This window comes from Perca flavescens, chromosome 22, assembly GCF_004354835.1.
Source record: "Perca flavescens isolate YP-PL-M2 chromosome 22, PFLA_1.0, whole genome shotgun sequence".
NCBI classification, from domain to species: domain Eukaryota; kingdom Metazoa; phylum Chordata; class Actinopteri; order Perciformes; family Percidae; genus Perca; species Perca flavescens.
Window position 1 is genome coordinate 14143982 of NC_041352.1, and position 15196 is coordinate 14159177.

Consider the following 15196-nt stretch of genomic DNA (forward strand, 5'->3'; position numbering starts at 1 on the left):
CAGATCTATCGCTGAGCTGTATAATGGAGCCAAGGTCAAACAGCGTTCGCTACACTCTTAAAAAGATTTTATACACCATACATTTCCTTGACATTTCAATTGTAGTTGTACATCCCTGCGGAGCACTTTTTTGTCTGTGACTCCAACACACATGTAATGTGATGATTTTTATTTCATGCTGCACTTAACTGTTGATAAGCCAGTAATTTATCATTAAATGTAAAATATAATGTAATTCTGTTTTGCCAAGTAGAATGTACTGTTAAATTAAAGTTTGATTTATATCGCCAATGCAAAATAGTTTAAATACATTTCTAAAATAAATCCACAAGCTTTACATAAGGAAATGGCTCAAACACATTTCTAAATGTAAACCGCTTTTCTCCGGGTTTAATAATAAAGAGCAGTGATAAAGATACATATATTGCACCATAAATCCCATCAAAAAGAATAAACGATAAAGATAAAATACAAAAATATATCTATAAACCATTTGAATGGATACAGATGTAACATTTTCTGACATTGTTGTAAATACTGTTGGAATGTTGTTTGACTCCTCCGTGTGCAGTTCTGTTTTTATTTTATTTTACACCGAGTAATTTTTGCGTGAATTGTGAAAATCTGAAAAAAAAAAAGAACAAAAACAACTGAGATATTAAGACGTTACTTTTTTTCTTTTTCCAGATTTGATTTGGTGACAATGTGGCTTTTTTGTTTGCAGTTAAATCCGAGCCAATGAGCAGCAGCGAAATCGCCAACTCAGTAGCAGACACCTCTCTAGACAGCTTCTCAGGATCAGGTGAGGCGTGTGTGTGTGTGTGTGTGTGTGTGTGTGTGTGTGTGTGTGTGTGTGTGTGCAGAACTGATTAGTGAGAGATGAGCCTAGAGATGGGTGACCTAGAAGCCCGTCCCCCAGGAAGTGTCCCTATAGCTAAAACACCAATATACTGTGTTTTGGAACAAGCGACTCTACCTCACCTTTGTCAGCATATTTATATGCTGTGCTTGCGTGCACGTGTGTTAACACTGCTGGTTCCCATGCCAGCGAGGACTGAATTATGACCTGTAATGCACTGAACCTGTCTGGCTGGTGGAGTGACATGGCGTCCCAGTGGCCCTCGCTCTCCACGGGCTGTTACCCTATCGCCCTGTCAGAGCCAAGGTTTTCACACCCTCCTCTCAGCATGGGAACATCACACACACAGACATTCTGTAAACACACACACACACACACACACACACACACACACACACAAGGACCACTCTAAATAAAGTCAGGACCTCAGAGTATAATGAAAATTGTAGGAATTATAAAAGAAATAATCGCTAATGTGATAATTTTGTAGCTTATTTCTTTTTTCCATCCTCACCAGTATCTATGTCAACCTGCAGCACTCTCGTCTATTTTCTATAAACATGTATTAACAGTACTACGTTCAGCTGTGCATGGTATTAACTTGCTGCTAATTTTTCTGTATTTCCTTAACTGTTTAACTAAGTACTTGATACTTAACACTAGAAGCGCATAAATCACTGCTATGACTTTTGTCTTTGACAATATTAATGAAATTTAGTAATCTTATACCCCATATCCTCCATGGGGAAACCCAAAGCTCCGTTCAGAAGAGCAGGTTTTGTCCAGTGGCAGGTGCTGCTGATGTGGGAAAAGTGTTCAATATTAATAACGTGTGTGAGGGGTTACAGCATACAGTTACATACAGTTATTGCTCCCCCGCAACCAAATCCCTTATTTTACATGTCACGACCAATTAGACAGATGTTTGAAAACTGTGCCACTGCAGTTAAATGCGAGTAATGCGGCAAAACTGTGATTGTTGCTGAAGTTAATTCAATTTAAATGTATTATTACATTTTCATTTATTCATGTATAATTTAAAGTTAACCTGCTGTGTGTTATTCCAAATTTAGATATACATATGCAATAAATTATGGCAGATATTTAAAAAATGACTTATTAAATTAAAATCAATAATGGAGTTTTTGGTAACAGAAGTCTTGCCTGCTGGCTCTTTTGTATGTGTGGAATTTTTTGTTTTTGTTTTAAAAATTGATATTTTACATCTTGGACCTGAAAACTGCAGGCAACATTAAGAAAACTAATATAAATTCCCATTTATCTATTAATAAGAGTTTATTTGAGATGTTACACGCTGACGATTGAAAAAGCCCACTGTGTCTCTTATATCATTCTTACTGCCGATTTGAAACAAGTGCACTTCTGTGAGTTATTTGTGGCTGAACCTTCATGAGTTAACAGCACCGGGGAACCACATAGTCTTATGCTTAATGAAGGAATGATTATGTAGTAGCACTCATTACCTGCAATCAGTGATGGCCCTTCCAATGTGGTTGTGGCTTGAAAGGCCCAAGGCAACTGAAGCTACAGGCTGAGACTGATTCAGACCATCCTGTATGTGTTTAAACCAGCGGTCGTCATAGCAGCCCAGAAGTATCTCAGAGATGCGCAGGTCAGCAGAAAAACCTGATGTTCTTACCTGATTATTTTACTTCGTTATTGCTCTCCGGTTTTCAACCTCAAATAAGGTTACCGAAATAAATAGAGTAATGCGATGTAATTACTGTTTCCTTGGATTCCAGAAGTTCTGTTGGCAAAAGATAATATTTACCTTATTTCTTAATGTTTAAATATGTGCTTGCCTCTTTTCTTTTTAACTCTCCTCAGCTATTGGAACCAGTGGCTTCAGCCCAAGACAAACTCACCAGTTCTCTCCACAGATTTACCCTTCCAAGTAAGGCTTCTTTTATTTTTCTTTAAAAAATAAGCAGCATCCAACTTCATTTGGATCTTTAATTAGATCCTTCTGCTAGATCGGGGGTTTTCGACTAGCTTTGTTTGCCTGGATGTCTGCAGCTTGCGCACTCTGAAATCTGTTGTAATTATTATCTTGCAAAAATTTCCCTTGCAATTTATTGTTGTTTCACTATGTATATGAGCTGTGCGATGCTATCTGTCCTACAGCTTGGCTCGGTGTTCAAAATGAAGTAGCACAATCACAAGGAATTTGTCAGTTAGCAAAGTTTGTGTTATGGTTTCAGGGGTAAAACATGGTCCCCTTTCTTCCTGCCTTCCCTTCTCACTTTTATCTTTTGTTTCTTTTCTTAAATAGCAGAACATATCCGCATATTCTTCCTACCCCTTCATCCCAAAATATGGCTGCGTATGGGCAGACGCAGTACACCACAGGAATGCAGCAGGCCGCAGCTTATGCTAGCTACCCCCAGCCTGGCCAGCCCTATGGCATCCCAGCCTATGGTAAGATTTCTCAACACACGTCAAAACCTTCTTGTCTTGCTTAAAGATGCATGTTAACTACAACTATTTTTTCCTTCCTAAAGGTCATGAACCAAGACCTTGCAAATAACAAACGTGAAGCAGGAGCAGTAGAGATGCTAAGTTGTTGTTTAGTGCCTGCATATTGTCCTTCATTGCAATAAAACAGAATGTGCTTGTCAAGCTGTTCAGATAGATCTGAAAGATTAGTGATTCAAATCTGAAAACAAAGATTTCCCCTGGCATTGCAAGAGAAAGTACATCGTACATGGCTCACTGTAGGCTTTATTTATCCAAAGTCTTTAGAGTGTTTTGACCCCAAAAGACTCTCCAATATGTGGAGGAATTTACACTGTTTATTTGAATGGAGTCCTGCAACCTACCGCTGCATAGAAGCTGCATCGTGACTGATTGAATGTAAGCAGTGGCAAGTTTAACTCACAAACACAAGTAAAATGTTGTATTACTTGTGCATCTTTTTCACAGATGACCTGTCTTAAATAATAATAATAATAATAATAATAACAGAAAATCGAACAATCATAGTCCTAACATGCTTTTTGATTGTACGGCCAAGTAGACAACTCCTTTGCAGTGAGACAGAACCCAGTGTGAGATAATATTTCTAAACAACTGATGATAGTAGAAATCTTTAATTAGATAATCAGTGCTCGTCTATTGTAATAAGTGTTTTATGCTAACAGACAGAGGCTGTGTCCCTTTGCTGTGTCCAATGTAATTTAAACCTGTGTTGACTGTTGTCTGTGCATCAAACCGATCTGGTGTCACTAACTGATTTAGGTCCATTGTGGGCAGGCATAAAGACGGAGGGGGGTCTGACCCAATCCCAATCCCCGGGACAGACGGGCTTCCTAAGCTACAGCTCCGGCTTCACCACACCGCAGACAGGACAGGCCCCCTACAGTTACCAGATGCAGGGTGAGGACATATTTTTGAATTCCTTGTCAATAGTTTTCTCTGTGCATCTTCACATGTCGGTTTGGGCATTTGTATGGTGTCAAAATGCAGCGTACGTGAGATGCCATCACTCTCTCTTAAAGCTAGCAGTTTGTCAAATTTTACAGTTGTAACGTGTTTGCAGCAAAATTGCTAAAATGGCTAACATCATGAGAGGTTTACAAAACTACAAAGCAGATTTTGATTCACCAACATTTAAAAAATATGGTTGGAATCTGGTTGCTGGTACATTTCTTTGCTGGTTTGTTCTTTGTGTGTATATATTTCTTTTTTCTGTGTATCTTCTTTGTCCTCTCTTTTACAATGTTTTTGCCAATATCACTTTTGTTACAATATCACCCCCTCGGTCTTCTTTCTTACTTTGTCTCATTTATATGTTTCTGCCATGTGTTCCCTCTGCTTAGCCCATCAAATAAGGTTTATTGTAAATGTCTTTTTTTAAACGATTAGAGAAAGAGGTCTCTGTCCCTGATTTAACAGCATGCAGAGCCAGACTGATTCACAACTCGGCCCTTGAACTCACCCCAAAAGATTGTTGCATCCCGGCGGTTGTTATGTGCAGCCACGACGGCTGCCTCCCTCTCCTCTCCTCTTAAAAGAATCAACACAGATGGAAAATTGGCAGGCACTTAGGAGGCACCAGCCATGTCCTCCCCACTCCCCAGCCTTTGTTTTGTCTCTCCCTATGATCATATTTGTATTTGTTTTAGAGCTGAGACCATAGAGATTTATGGCCTTGAAACCGATAAAAATGAGTTGTTGCTCCCCCTCTTTTGCTCTCTGTCCAGTTATACATTCTGTTTAAATGTAGATCAAGCCTTCTGTCATGTTGTGTTTCTATTACTCTGTTTGTATTAGTTAAAAAAGCCTCTGTTCCACCTGCACTGGGCAAGGACACTTGGCTAACAGCTAGCGTAGTATTTGCGTTCTCTCCTGTAATATCTAATGTGTGACAATAGAAACATCTCCACATGTTGTTGAAAAGCCTCTACAGCATCTCACAATAAATAACGCCAGCTCAACAGCACACTCTTTTCCACGCCTCTTAACCAAATACAGTAGGCCACAGCCGGAGTTTTGCAGTGCACAGCGTAGCGCCTGAAAAAGAGAGAGAGAGAGAGAGAGAGAGAAGGAAGGGAACAAGAGACGGAGCATGTACAGCAGAATGTTCAAGCTGCTATCCTGCCCTCAGTGGTTTAACTCACGATGACAGTATTATGTGCCCATTCATCTTCTAAGTATTATGCTCTTACGCTGTCTTTCTCTTCCCTCCGTCTAACTCTTTCTCTTCCTCACTGTCTGCTGCTATCTCTGGCTATCAGATGCCCTACGTAGCGTTAAGTGCCTTAGTAATTGACAGCCATGTTAGATGACAGATTGACCACTATTCTGGCCTTGAGTTCTCTAACTGTGGCTCTGGCCCTCCGTCACACCATCATCGTTACTTATTCTGGCCTATTGATCTGCCTGGGTGAGGTGCCTCAGGCCTGGGTGTCCCAACCAAAGATTCTTTTTCCACATCTGATACCCCCCCCCCTTCACTGCCACCAGCCTGTGGCCAGCTGTCAAGGCAGAGGACGATTTGATTAATGCTTTAACATCCTTACTTTCATGTCCGATGCCATGGAGCTAAGTGTGTGTGCTAAAGTCGTTGCACCAAATTTTAAGGGGAACAGCATGTTGTGTGCATCTCAGTTTTGAAATCCCTTTAGGCAGTTTACGTAGTGCATCTCATGGATTGTCAGAAAAATCCTAAACCATCAGAGGTGTGTGAAGTGACCGGGAGATTGTGCTGATGGTGGGACTGAGCAGATGCTAATTAGGTGAATAATTGGATTCTAGCATTCTGTCCCAGTGGCAGTGCAAGCTGAAGAAGCTGAAGCCTCCGTTGCCTTTTTAAAAGGAGAGCCCCATCTGGACTTGATAGCCTATTCCCAAGTGGGGCATCCAAACTTCTGCTACAAATATTGTGCACTGATGATAGACATAGCCCATGGCAAGGGGACTGATCAAGCAAAGCAAATGGACTTCCAATTGTGGAGCCAGAAGGCAGGAGGGAAGGAGGAGAGGAGAGGAGGGAGGGATGATGTCTGGTCTTGAGTGAGTGAACTAACTGGAGCAGGACAGGGGGAGGGAGAGAAAACATGCCCCCCAGGGAACCACAAGACCCCGTCTTTCTCCCCCTACTATAACCAGCACCGCCACTCCCAACAGCATAAGCTCATTCTCACTGCTAGCGGGGGTCCCCTCGGCTTTTATGTGGCTCCTTGTTCTCCTCAGAGCAACCCTCAAAACCTGCCAGTGAGAGCTTTTACGATTGTTTGAACTGTGCATTAGGCTAATTTGTTGTCCTTCGCAGCCTCACTCGTCCTTGTCTCTGTCTTATTGTTCTGTCAGACTTTCACTTGATGTTGAACTTTCTGTGGAGGACACAAAAGTTTTCAATTCTCCCCTGCAGGCATCGAAATATCAAACAAAACAACAAAGAGAGAGAACAGTTCTGATGAAAATAATCGGTAGAGGCCAGGATGAAGAAAAACGTGGAAATCTGCTGCGTGTGTAATTGCTGAAAGCAGAGAGTGAGAAACTGCACAAATAATTAGTGGATCCTGGTAATCTTGGGTGCTTGTGAAGTATTTGTTTTTGGCCGCAGTGCTGGGTACTTAACTGACTAGGCTAAACACTGCACTACGTCTTCCCTTTTTGTGCTTTCTTTCACCCTTCATGCCCCCTCACTTCCCTGATTCCCCCGTTCTGAAAGCTGCTTCACGTTTGTCACGGTGTGGGAGGGCCGTCCTGATGGGGCCAATGACCAGAGGATGAAAGGAACCCCCTCTGTTTGTCTCTGGGAACAAAGGTGTAATTATGCCCCCATTTAAGAACAGTACATTTATCTCCCCCTTCGTTTTCACTCAAGCGATGGGATATTTTTTGGCTACAGGAGGATCACTGTGGTGATAAGTGAAGAAGCCTTATTATATAATGCAATGGTAGTGCTAATTGATGTCCCCTGTGGATGTATGGAGAAGGGATTTGTCTTTGTATTAACAGAAGTGAGTAATAACGCCTAGGGGTCATATTTGTAATGCTATGGCACTTTGGTGCAATTTTAGACCTTTTTAATCAATTTCTTATACTGTCTTTAAATCTCAAGCCTCTGTTACAAGGTAGAAAAAGTCAACATCTGGTCAAAGCTTTACTATTGTTATACTGTATATGTTTACATGTATTATTGGCATGCAGAATAATGCCAAGCTGCGTAAATAATCCTATAATAATTGCAATCACTATTTTGGCCTTCACAATGATTAAACTTGAGTGGATGCAATATTTATGCTTTGCATTTAGATTGCCTACTCTAATGCATCAAATCAATCTCTCCCTACTCACAGCTGAATTCTCTGACAAATCCCAGGCTTTTGCTTTGAGCACTTTGTGATTCACCGCTCTTCCTCTGTTGTGGCTGCAGGCAAAAAAATTCCCACTTAAAAGGCAAACTTCTTGACTACATTTACTTTTAAGGGATACATTTTTAAAATAAATAAAAGTTTTATTTGGTTGTACGTTGTAGTGGCATTATAAACATTTGGAGTCCAGTTTAATAATGTTAAGCTTTTGGACAATACGATTTGTCAAATTTAAGAAGTTTTTTTTCCTTTTTTAAGATTTGCAAATTTGATGTGACTTTTATTCATTTATAAAAGCACAATATACAAAGTTTGTCAAATTAAAATGCTTTAGTGCAATAAAACTAGTCTGTTGTCACAGATCATTTAATGACCTCAAGCACAACAATTGGGATTATAGTAGCTTTAATATACACATGCTCTCTCATGCTCTCCCTGTCACCCTGCTGTTTCTCTACCAGTCTGTGATCCCATTTAAGCTGCTCCTCCTGCTATTCTCTTGCCTGACATGATAGTACAGGTGGATGGCTGAACAGAGAAGTCATGCCCCCGGGGGCTACCATTGCTCCTCTCCTCTATAACTCATTTCATGTATATTATTAAGCCATTAGATGCTATCAACCCTTTTGAATGATTTAATTACCCAGAGGACCATCCTTTGGGCAAGTAAAAAGCGGAACATACATATTCATTAGGGCTGGATGTCAGCAGCAACCCCCACCCACCCCCTGGGGGGGGGCTCCTCACTGCGACCTTAACCCTCCTTCCCTATACATCTCTGTCTCACTACACTTCCCATGCACACCCCCCTGGCACCCTCATGCTCCGTCCCAGTGCATCCACCCCCCTTCAACCCCACGCCACCCTTCAGTAACTCACACACAAAAGTCTCTTGTCTTCCTCACATTGTGCGGGCCTGGGTGGCTTTGGAAGCAGGTTCTGTCCACCCCTCACCCTTCTCTGCCCCCCCCTCTGTCATTCATCAGGCCTGATCCAATCACTGATAAGGAAGGAAGAGGAGAAAGATAAGGCCACTGTTGGGAGCGCTCCCTCAGGCCTCCCTCTGTTCACCACCTCAAATAGCTGTTTCACAAGAGAAACAATGTGCCATTTCATTTCTGTCACTGCACTGCTTGCAGTACTGCAAATTTAATAATGTTGTTTGATAAAATATGGTGTACACATAACTCAAAAGTATTATTTTTCCCTAAAGGTGGTACTTTCACAACAACATCAGGATTGTATCCAGGAAACAACTCCCTGACGAACTCCACTGGCTTCAACAGCACACAACAGGTAGCTGTGCACTTCTGCTCATTCCATTGCTGTGATCTGGTATCTGTATGCAGCTGTTGGTTTATAGAAGTTTGAATTGCAGACTTCTTCCAAACCAGGAAATCTTTATGAAACATGCATACTCAATATGTTACATTTCATCCGTGACACATTCAAACATAAATCACTCAGGATGTCGAAAGCTTTGTATGCCGGATTATCTACTGTACCTCCTCCAACACAAATGTATTATGCCACAGAGGAAAGGGAGAAAAAAAACAAAACAAGACAGATCGTTGTCCAGATGTAGGACAGAACAGACATGTGTTTGCATTTATATTTTGGAATCTGCACTGTAAAGTAGCAACACTGGTGCAGGGCATATCTCACATTACTCTGCCAAACCTACTGCTTCTCTTCCTCGGCTCTGCTACTTTTTCTGCATCTTTTTGATCTAAATCTCCCCTCTTACACCACATTGCACATATTAGATTATCTTGTGTTTGTTATTTCCTTGCCTTATCTTTATATGTAACTGTTTACCATTTCTCTACTGTTTTTTCTTAACAGGACTATGCCAGTTATCCAGCCTTTGGCCAGGGGCAGTATGCTCAGTATTACAACAGCTCACCCTACACTTCACCCTACATGACAAGTAATAACACCAGCCCTAGCACGCCCTCCACAACCACCACCTACACCCTCCAGGAGCCACCCACTGGCATCACCAGCCAGGCCCTTACAGAGAACCCTGCAGGTAAGAATCAAACCACAGGCCGCAGGGCTGCTTTGTCTAACCATGTTTCTTTTTTTAAATTTAACAAGCACTGAACCCTTCCTTCTTACTGACTGGAAGTAGCTCCTGATAAGAGAACATAAGCTAACGCCAAAAATCTTAATTTGTCCTAAAGTGAATGCGCAATATAAGTAGGAAAGTGTTTCAGCCACCACATCTAGTGTACTGTAGTGTGGCAGGCAAGAAAACAAAAACGTTAAAACTGAAATCAGATGTAGAGTTTCCCATAATTTCATGTGACATTAATGCCTCAGCTGGCAATCAAGCACTGATTTGTATCTTCATAAGTCAGTCATACAGTATGACTGCATTTCAAATTGTCATCAATCAACACCAAAGACATCAGGCTTTAACTTAACGTAATTTCATACACAGTCGTCCAATTTAGATAAATGACATCTTTGCTATTTCTATTTGACATATGCTCCATTAGCTGTTGTTTATTAAATCAGTAAGAAGCACGATAGCTTTTAGTAACTGTGTTCTGCAACTGATTTATGATATGTTTGTTACCTGTAGGCCTACATTATCACTAAAAATGTCCCAGGAAGCTTCCTGCCCTGCATCAAGACAAATGGTCACTCACACTTCTTTGCTAAAAGCAAATAATAGCTCATCTTCGATACGCTCTTTTTATACTCTTCTTCTTCTTCTCCTTCTTTCCTTCCTTTCAGCAGAGTACAGTACCATCCACAGTCCATCAACCCCCATTAAAGATTCAGATTCGGATCGATTGCGGCGGGCCTCGGATGGAAAGTCACGTGGCCGGGGAAGAAGGAACAACAACCCATCACCGCCGCCTGACTCTGACCTTGAGGTAGGGTGAGCCCGCTACCTTGGCGACAGACAGCCTCGCCCTGTCTGAGGCACATTGACACTAATCCACTTACTATATGGCTGCCACACCGGCTTTAACACTTGATGGGCATTAATTCTTAAAGATTATGCCTTAACTATAAATGCATTATTGATGAATTGTGGAATATATGACACACATATAAAGTTCTCATGTATACCTTGTAAATAAACAATAAGGCATCTGATTAAGTGAGTCATCACAGAAGTGAATATATATATATATATATATATATATATATATATAATCTAGTCATCAAAGACGAGACACTAGCTTTGACTAACAATAGTACCATTGCACCTTGAGCTACTGTATATAACCCTTAGATTGTGACCATATGTCAAAACGAACTCTTGGAAATTCAGAGGGCTGTGCTCTTCATTACCATGATATGAAGTTAAACGAGGTTAATAGCCCCCATTATAGCACTGACATCATGGTGTGTTAACATATCTAGTTAATTAGTTTGTCACTATTGATTACTCTAATGTAAAGGGCAGAAGGTGGAAAGCGGGTGGTGGGGTGGTGAGAGGACTGTTGTGGTGACCAGCCCAAGCAAATGGATCCTGGTCCCTGTGGCGCACAAATACACGCTCCTGGCCTATTGACCAGGAGGATCACCTTGCAGCCTTACAGAGTGCACCATTGATTTTGCCTCTTTTCTCTCTGTTTTTCTTTGTTTCTTTCTTCCCACACCACCCCCCATCTCTTCAGCGAGTTTTCATCTGGGACCTGGATGAAACCATCATCGTTTTCCATTCCTTGCTTACGGGTTCTTATGCCAACAGATATGGACGGGTGAGTGACATCAGTTTGTGGCAGTAGCGGTGCACTTCATCAGCAAACACACATAAACATTAAAAGGATAAGAAGAAAAGGATCGGGGGGGAGGGGGAGATGGCCATTGAGCGGATGATAGATTTCACTGAGTCTATACTGAGAAAATAGAGCAGAACTCAATGTACATTTAATTGTTTCTTTTTTTAATAGGTCCAATGAGGCTTGACAAGTATTTGACTGCTCTTTGCAGCTGTTGGAGTTATGCATGGCTGGTCGGGCTCAGCTGTAGGGGCTCGCAACAGTTGCACTCTGGATGTCTATTGACACATCTTAAGTGTTCCTTTCTCCTTCAGAAATGCCACATTGTTAGTTTAATTAAGTGCTTCTCAATCCATCCTTTTCAGACTGGGATCTCCCTGGAGACCCTGGCAGGAGACTGAGTCCACTGAATGTAATTCAGTCAAAACTCTAACTAGAACACAGAGATTCCCTTAAAGCTGCCTTAATTAGGATTCAAATAAAAATATATGACATACGTATATATAAACCTTAACAAACATATTATTATTATTATTATTATTATTATTATACTGAAAGGTTATTTTCCATCCCATGTCACTGTGTATGGTTATAAGATGAAGAGTTTACTTTTCCAGGCTTTGCTATTTGTTGTTCCATGTAAATTGCTTCTCCAAATTTAAACTTTCAAAACAAACAATTTGGGAAATAAGGAAGAATCCTATTCTCATGGTTTTGTTGAGGTCATAGGTTCTATACAGCCTTTATTGCATCACCCACTCTTATTTTCCCATTTAGATATAATACATGAAAATAATTACAATCTTGAAGCCAATTCATCACACATTCACAATTTTTACAATGATAAATTAAACTCCATTTTATTTTGCGGTACAGCAGCATTTCTAATCACCGGTTGTTTTGGCTATGGGGGTTTCTGGTTTTGAAGTCAAAAATGACATATTGCTCCTCATATGTCAGAGAGCTTAACGTCTGCAGCCCGTGCTGTGTGCCTTTGTTCTGGTATGAGGGGGTGTTTGATGGGGGCAGTGTTTTGTTTTTGGGGTGAAAGAGGGCTGCCCCACGACCCTCCACTGTTTATTTACTTTATTCTCAGCCCTGCATGCTGGGTAAAGAGAGAGCTATAGCTTAGGGAGCTGTGGCTCAGTGATGAGGGACTCTCCAACCACACACACACACACACACACACACACACACACACACACACACACACACACACACGCATACACAGGGTCTCCAGTGTGCTCCTCTGAAACAGGAAACACTCCTGACTCCATAAGGGCCCGTTCCATCAGAGCTCATATAGGATGTGACAGGCGTTAGAGTCCCTCCCACTTACTCGGTTTTCTCTTTTGTTCCCTCTTTTTCTCCTCCTCTGCATATTTCTCATGACACTATCACATTAAAGCAATATTATAAGAGGGAGACATGCTTACTCACAGCAACCACCGAGCATGCTACCTCAAATCCTATCAGAAACGCAGATCTGGAAACTACCTTAAAAAAAGAAAGCGAAGCAGACCAACAACCACCCCTTCTCTTCCCTCCTGTCTGTCATTCGTGTCATTCTCATCTTGGTGGCAGAAACAAAAAAAGTTACTGAACAGTTTTCCCTCTTAGCTGCTCTGAGCTTACTATAAATAGATGTGTATCTGAGTAAGCACACATCCACACTTTCTCTCACTCATTGTGACCTCCCACCCACTCTCTCTGATTCTCTTTTTCTCTCTCTCTCATACACACATAAACACACTGCTGCTCTTATCAGCTCTTTTAATTGGCATCAAGGCAGCTCACCCCCATAAAGCTGATGGCTGAGGCCAGCTGTGCTGCTATTGGGCTGGCCAGAGCCAGAGCTAGAGCTTAAAGTGGGTGGGGATGGATGGGGGGTTGTTATTGGTAAGGGGCTCAGAGGGAAGGGGGGACTTGGCGCCCCTGTGGATGGAACTGACATCTCAGGACAGGTGGTGCTGGAGCAATGACAGCAGCAGCACTTTGGTCTTCTGGCCTGCTTGTATTCTTAACTCCCTCACTGAGTGATTGTTTAGATTTAATTGGAAAGGATTCACTCTCGCCGGAGAACACTGCCTTTTCCCACCAAACCAGCCCATAATGCTAAATCAGCCGACAGCGGCAGGGGTAGGGGAGAGGGAGCTGGTAGCCTGTTGATGTGGGAGGGTAATTATTTTTGATGAATTCTGACTGAAAGATTGATTCGAACTGGGAGGTTAAGAGGAAGGAGAAAGCTGCTAGAAGTGGGGATTGAGCTCTACTTGTGTGGTTTGTCCTCTGTCATTTTAGTGAAAACATAAGCATTGTGGGGTGTGACAGGTAATCAGCAAAAAGCTCAGGTGTGTCTTCAGGTGGTTTAACTCTGTAATCCCTGCTTCTGGTCCTGTCTTTAATGCAGTCTCATCCAGCTGCAGAAAATCCTTCTCCACAGCCTGCTATTGTCTCCCTTCACTCTTTGCTTGCTGACGACAGTATTTTGATTAAAGATTTAAGATTTAGTTTTTTTAAAAAGGATATTCAATTTGTGCAATAACAAAAAAGAAAAGAATTACACTTATATATTTTTGTTTATGTGAAAATGCACTGAAGACTTTTTGCAAATTCATTATCTTTTTAAAGGGAAAATCGCACACATTGTCACAGGCTCATTAACTATTTACAATGTAGTTCACTCCTGTCTTGGTATTATCTTACAGACAGTGCAACCCTATCACCATTACAGCACGTGTCACATTACTGACAGAGATCATGATTTAAGGAAAAATTGCAGCTATGCCTGCTGCAGCGAACAGAACATTATTTATTTTGCATTTCAGTTATTTGAATATTAATGCACACCTCTGAGTGGTTGCGCAGGATTGATTGTGTAGAGCAGTCAGATGATGCATCAGCACAAGTATGTGGAGAATGGGCTATTTACGATGAGGCTGTGAACCCCCCACTCTTCTAAATCGACCACCCCTCCTGAGAAGAGACATGCTTTTACTGCATTCGTTCAAGTCTGTGGCATTTCTGATGACTATTCTGGTCCCTTTCAGAGGGTCGTAAACAGAGCCTGAGACTTTCAAGTCCACCTAATGTCTTATTTTATGGGAATAGCCTGCTGAGGAATTTTAAGGGATTCTGTGTTAATTGAGTGACTTACAGGGAACAGCGTTATTTATTGTTTCACATTAACCCCTTCAGATGGAAAAAATGACCTCAATATTTAGAAGAACGAATTTAATTAGATTTAATTGGTTTTGTCTATTTTCCAGGATCCGCCGACGTCTGTATCATTAGGCCTGAGGATGGAAGAAATGATCTTCAACTTGGCCGACACACACCTATTCTTTAACGACTTGGAGGTGCGTCTATTTTTGTGTTTTTCTCTCTTTTTTTGTAAGCTGTCTTTAGCTCTACTATGTTCCTGTTCTGCTCAAATGTCTTCTGTTCAGCTTGTGATGGTTTTAGTGGTCAGATGTGTGTATGTATTCCAACATAAGTAAGCATGGAGCCTGTTTCTCGGTTATCAGTCCCATAGTGGTGAAGTATTACCTCGGAGCCCAAGGGATACCATGAATTTTACATGTGCTGTCAGTCTCCGTCATTCCTGGGTCACCAGCCCTGCCCCCACCGCCACCACCACCTCCTTCCCACTACCATAGCGGCCAGCTCAATTTGTCAAGCTCTAGTGTTTCTGTGGCCGCTCTGTCTGTCTGTGTCATGCTGTGTGCTTGGTGTCGCTGTCCACCTAC

General features: G+C 41.6%; 1 protein-coding gene across 11 annotated transcripts in view; it reads left to right on the top strand.

Annotated features, from left to right (window-relative positions):
- eya1 (EYA transcriptional coactivator and phosphatase 1) overlaps positions 1-15196 on the top strand; it is a 65679-nt gene that overhangs the window by 37319 nt on the left and 13164 nt on the right. For 2 of the 11 annotated variants that reach the window (XM_028569193.1, XM_028569197.1), the window contains 9 exons: positions 725-802; positions 2708-2774; positions 3153-3298; positions 4118-4255; positions 8915-8997; positions 9547-9733; positions 10447-10589; positions 11343-11426; positions 14717-14806. In XM_028569193.1, the coding sequence (XP_028424994.1) occupies positions 725-802; positions 2708-2774; positions 3153-3298; positions 4118-4255; positions 8915-8997; positions 9547-9733; positions 10447-10589; positions 11343-11426; positions 14717-14806 (1016 nt within the window). The remainder of the gene's footprint in view (positions 1-724; positions 803-2707; positions 2775-3152; positions 3299-4117; positions 4256-8914; positions 8998-9546; positions 9734-10446; positions 10590-11342; positions 11427-14716; positions 14807-15196) is intronic. The other 9 variants (XM_028569194.1, XM_028569198.1, XM_028569195.1 and 6 more) reach the window with 6 other exon arrangements.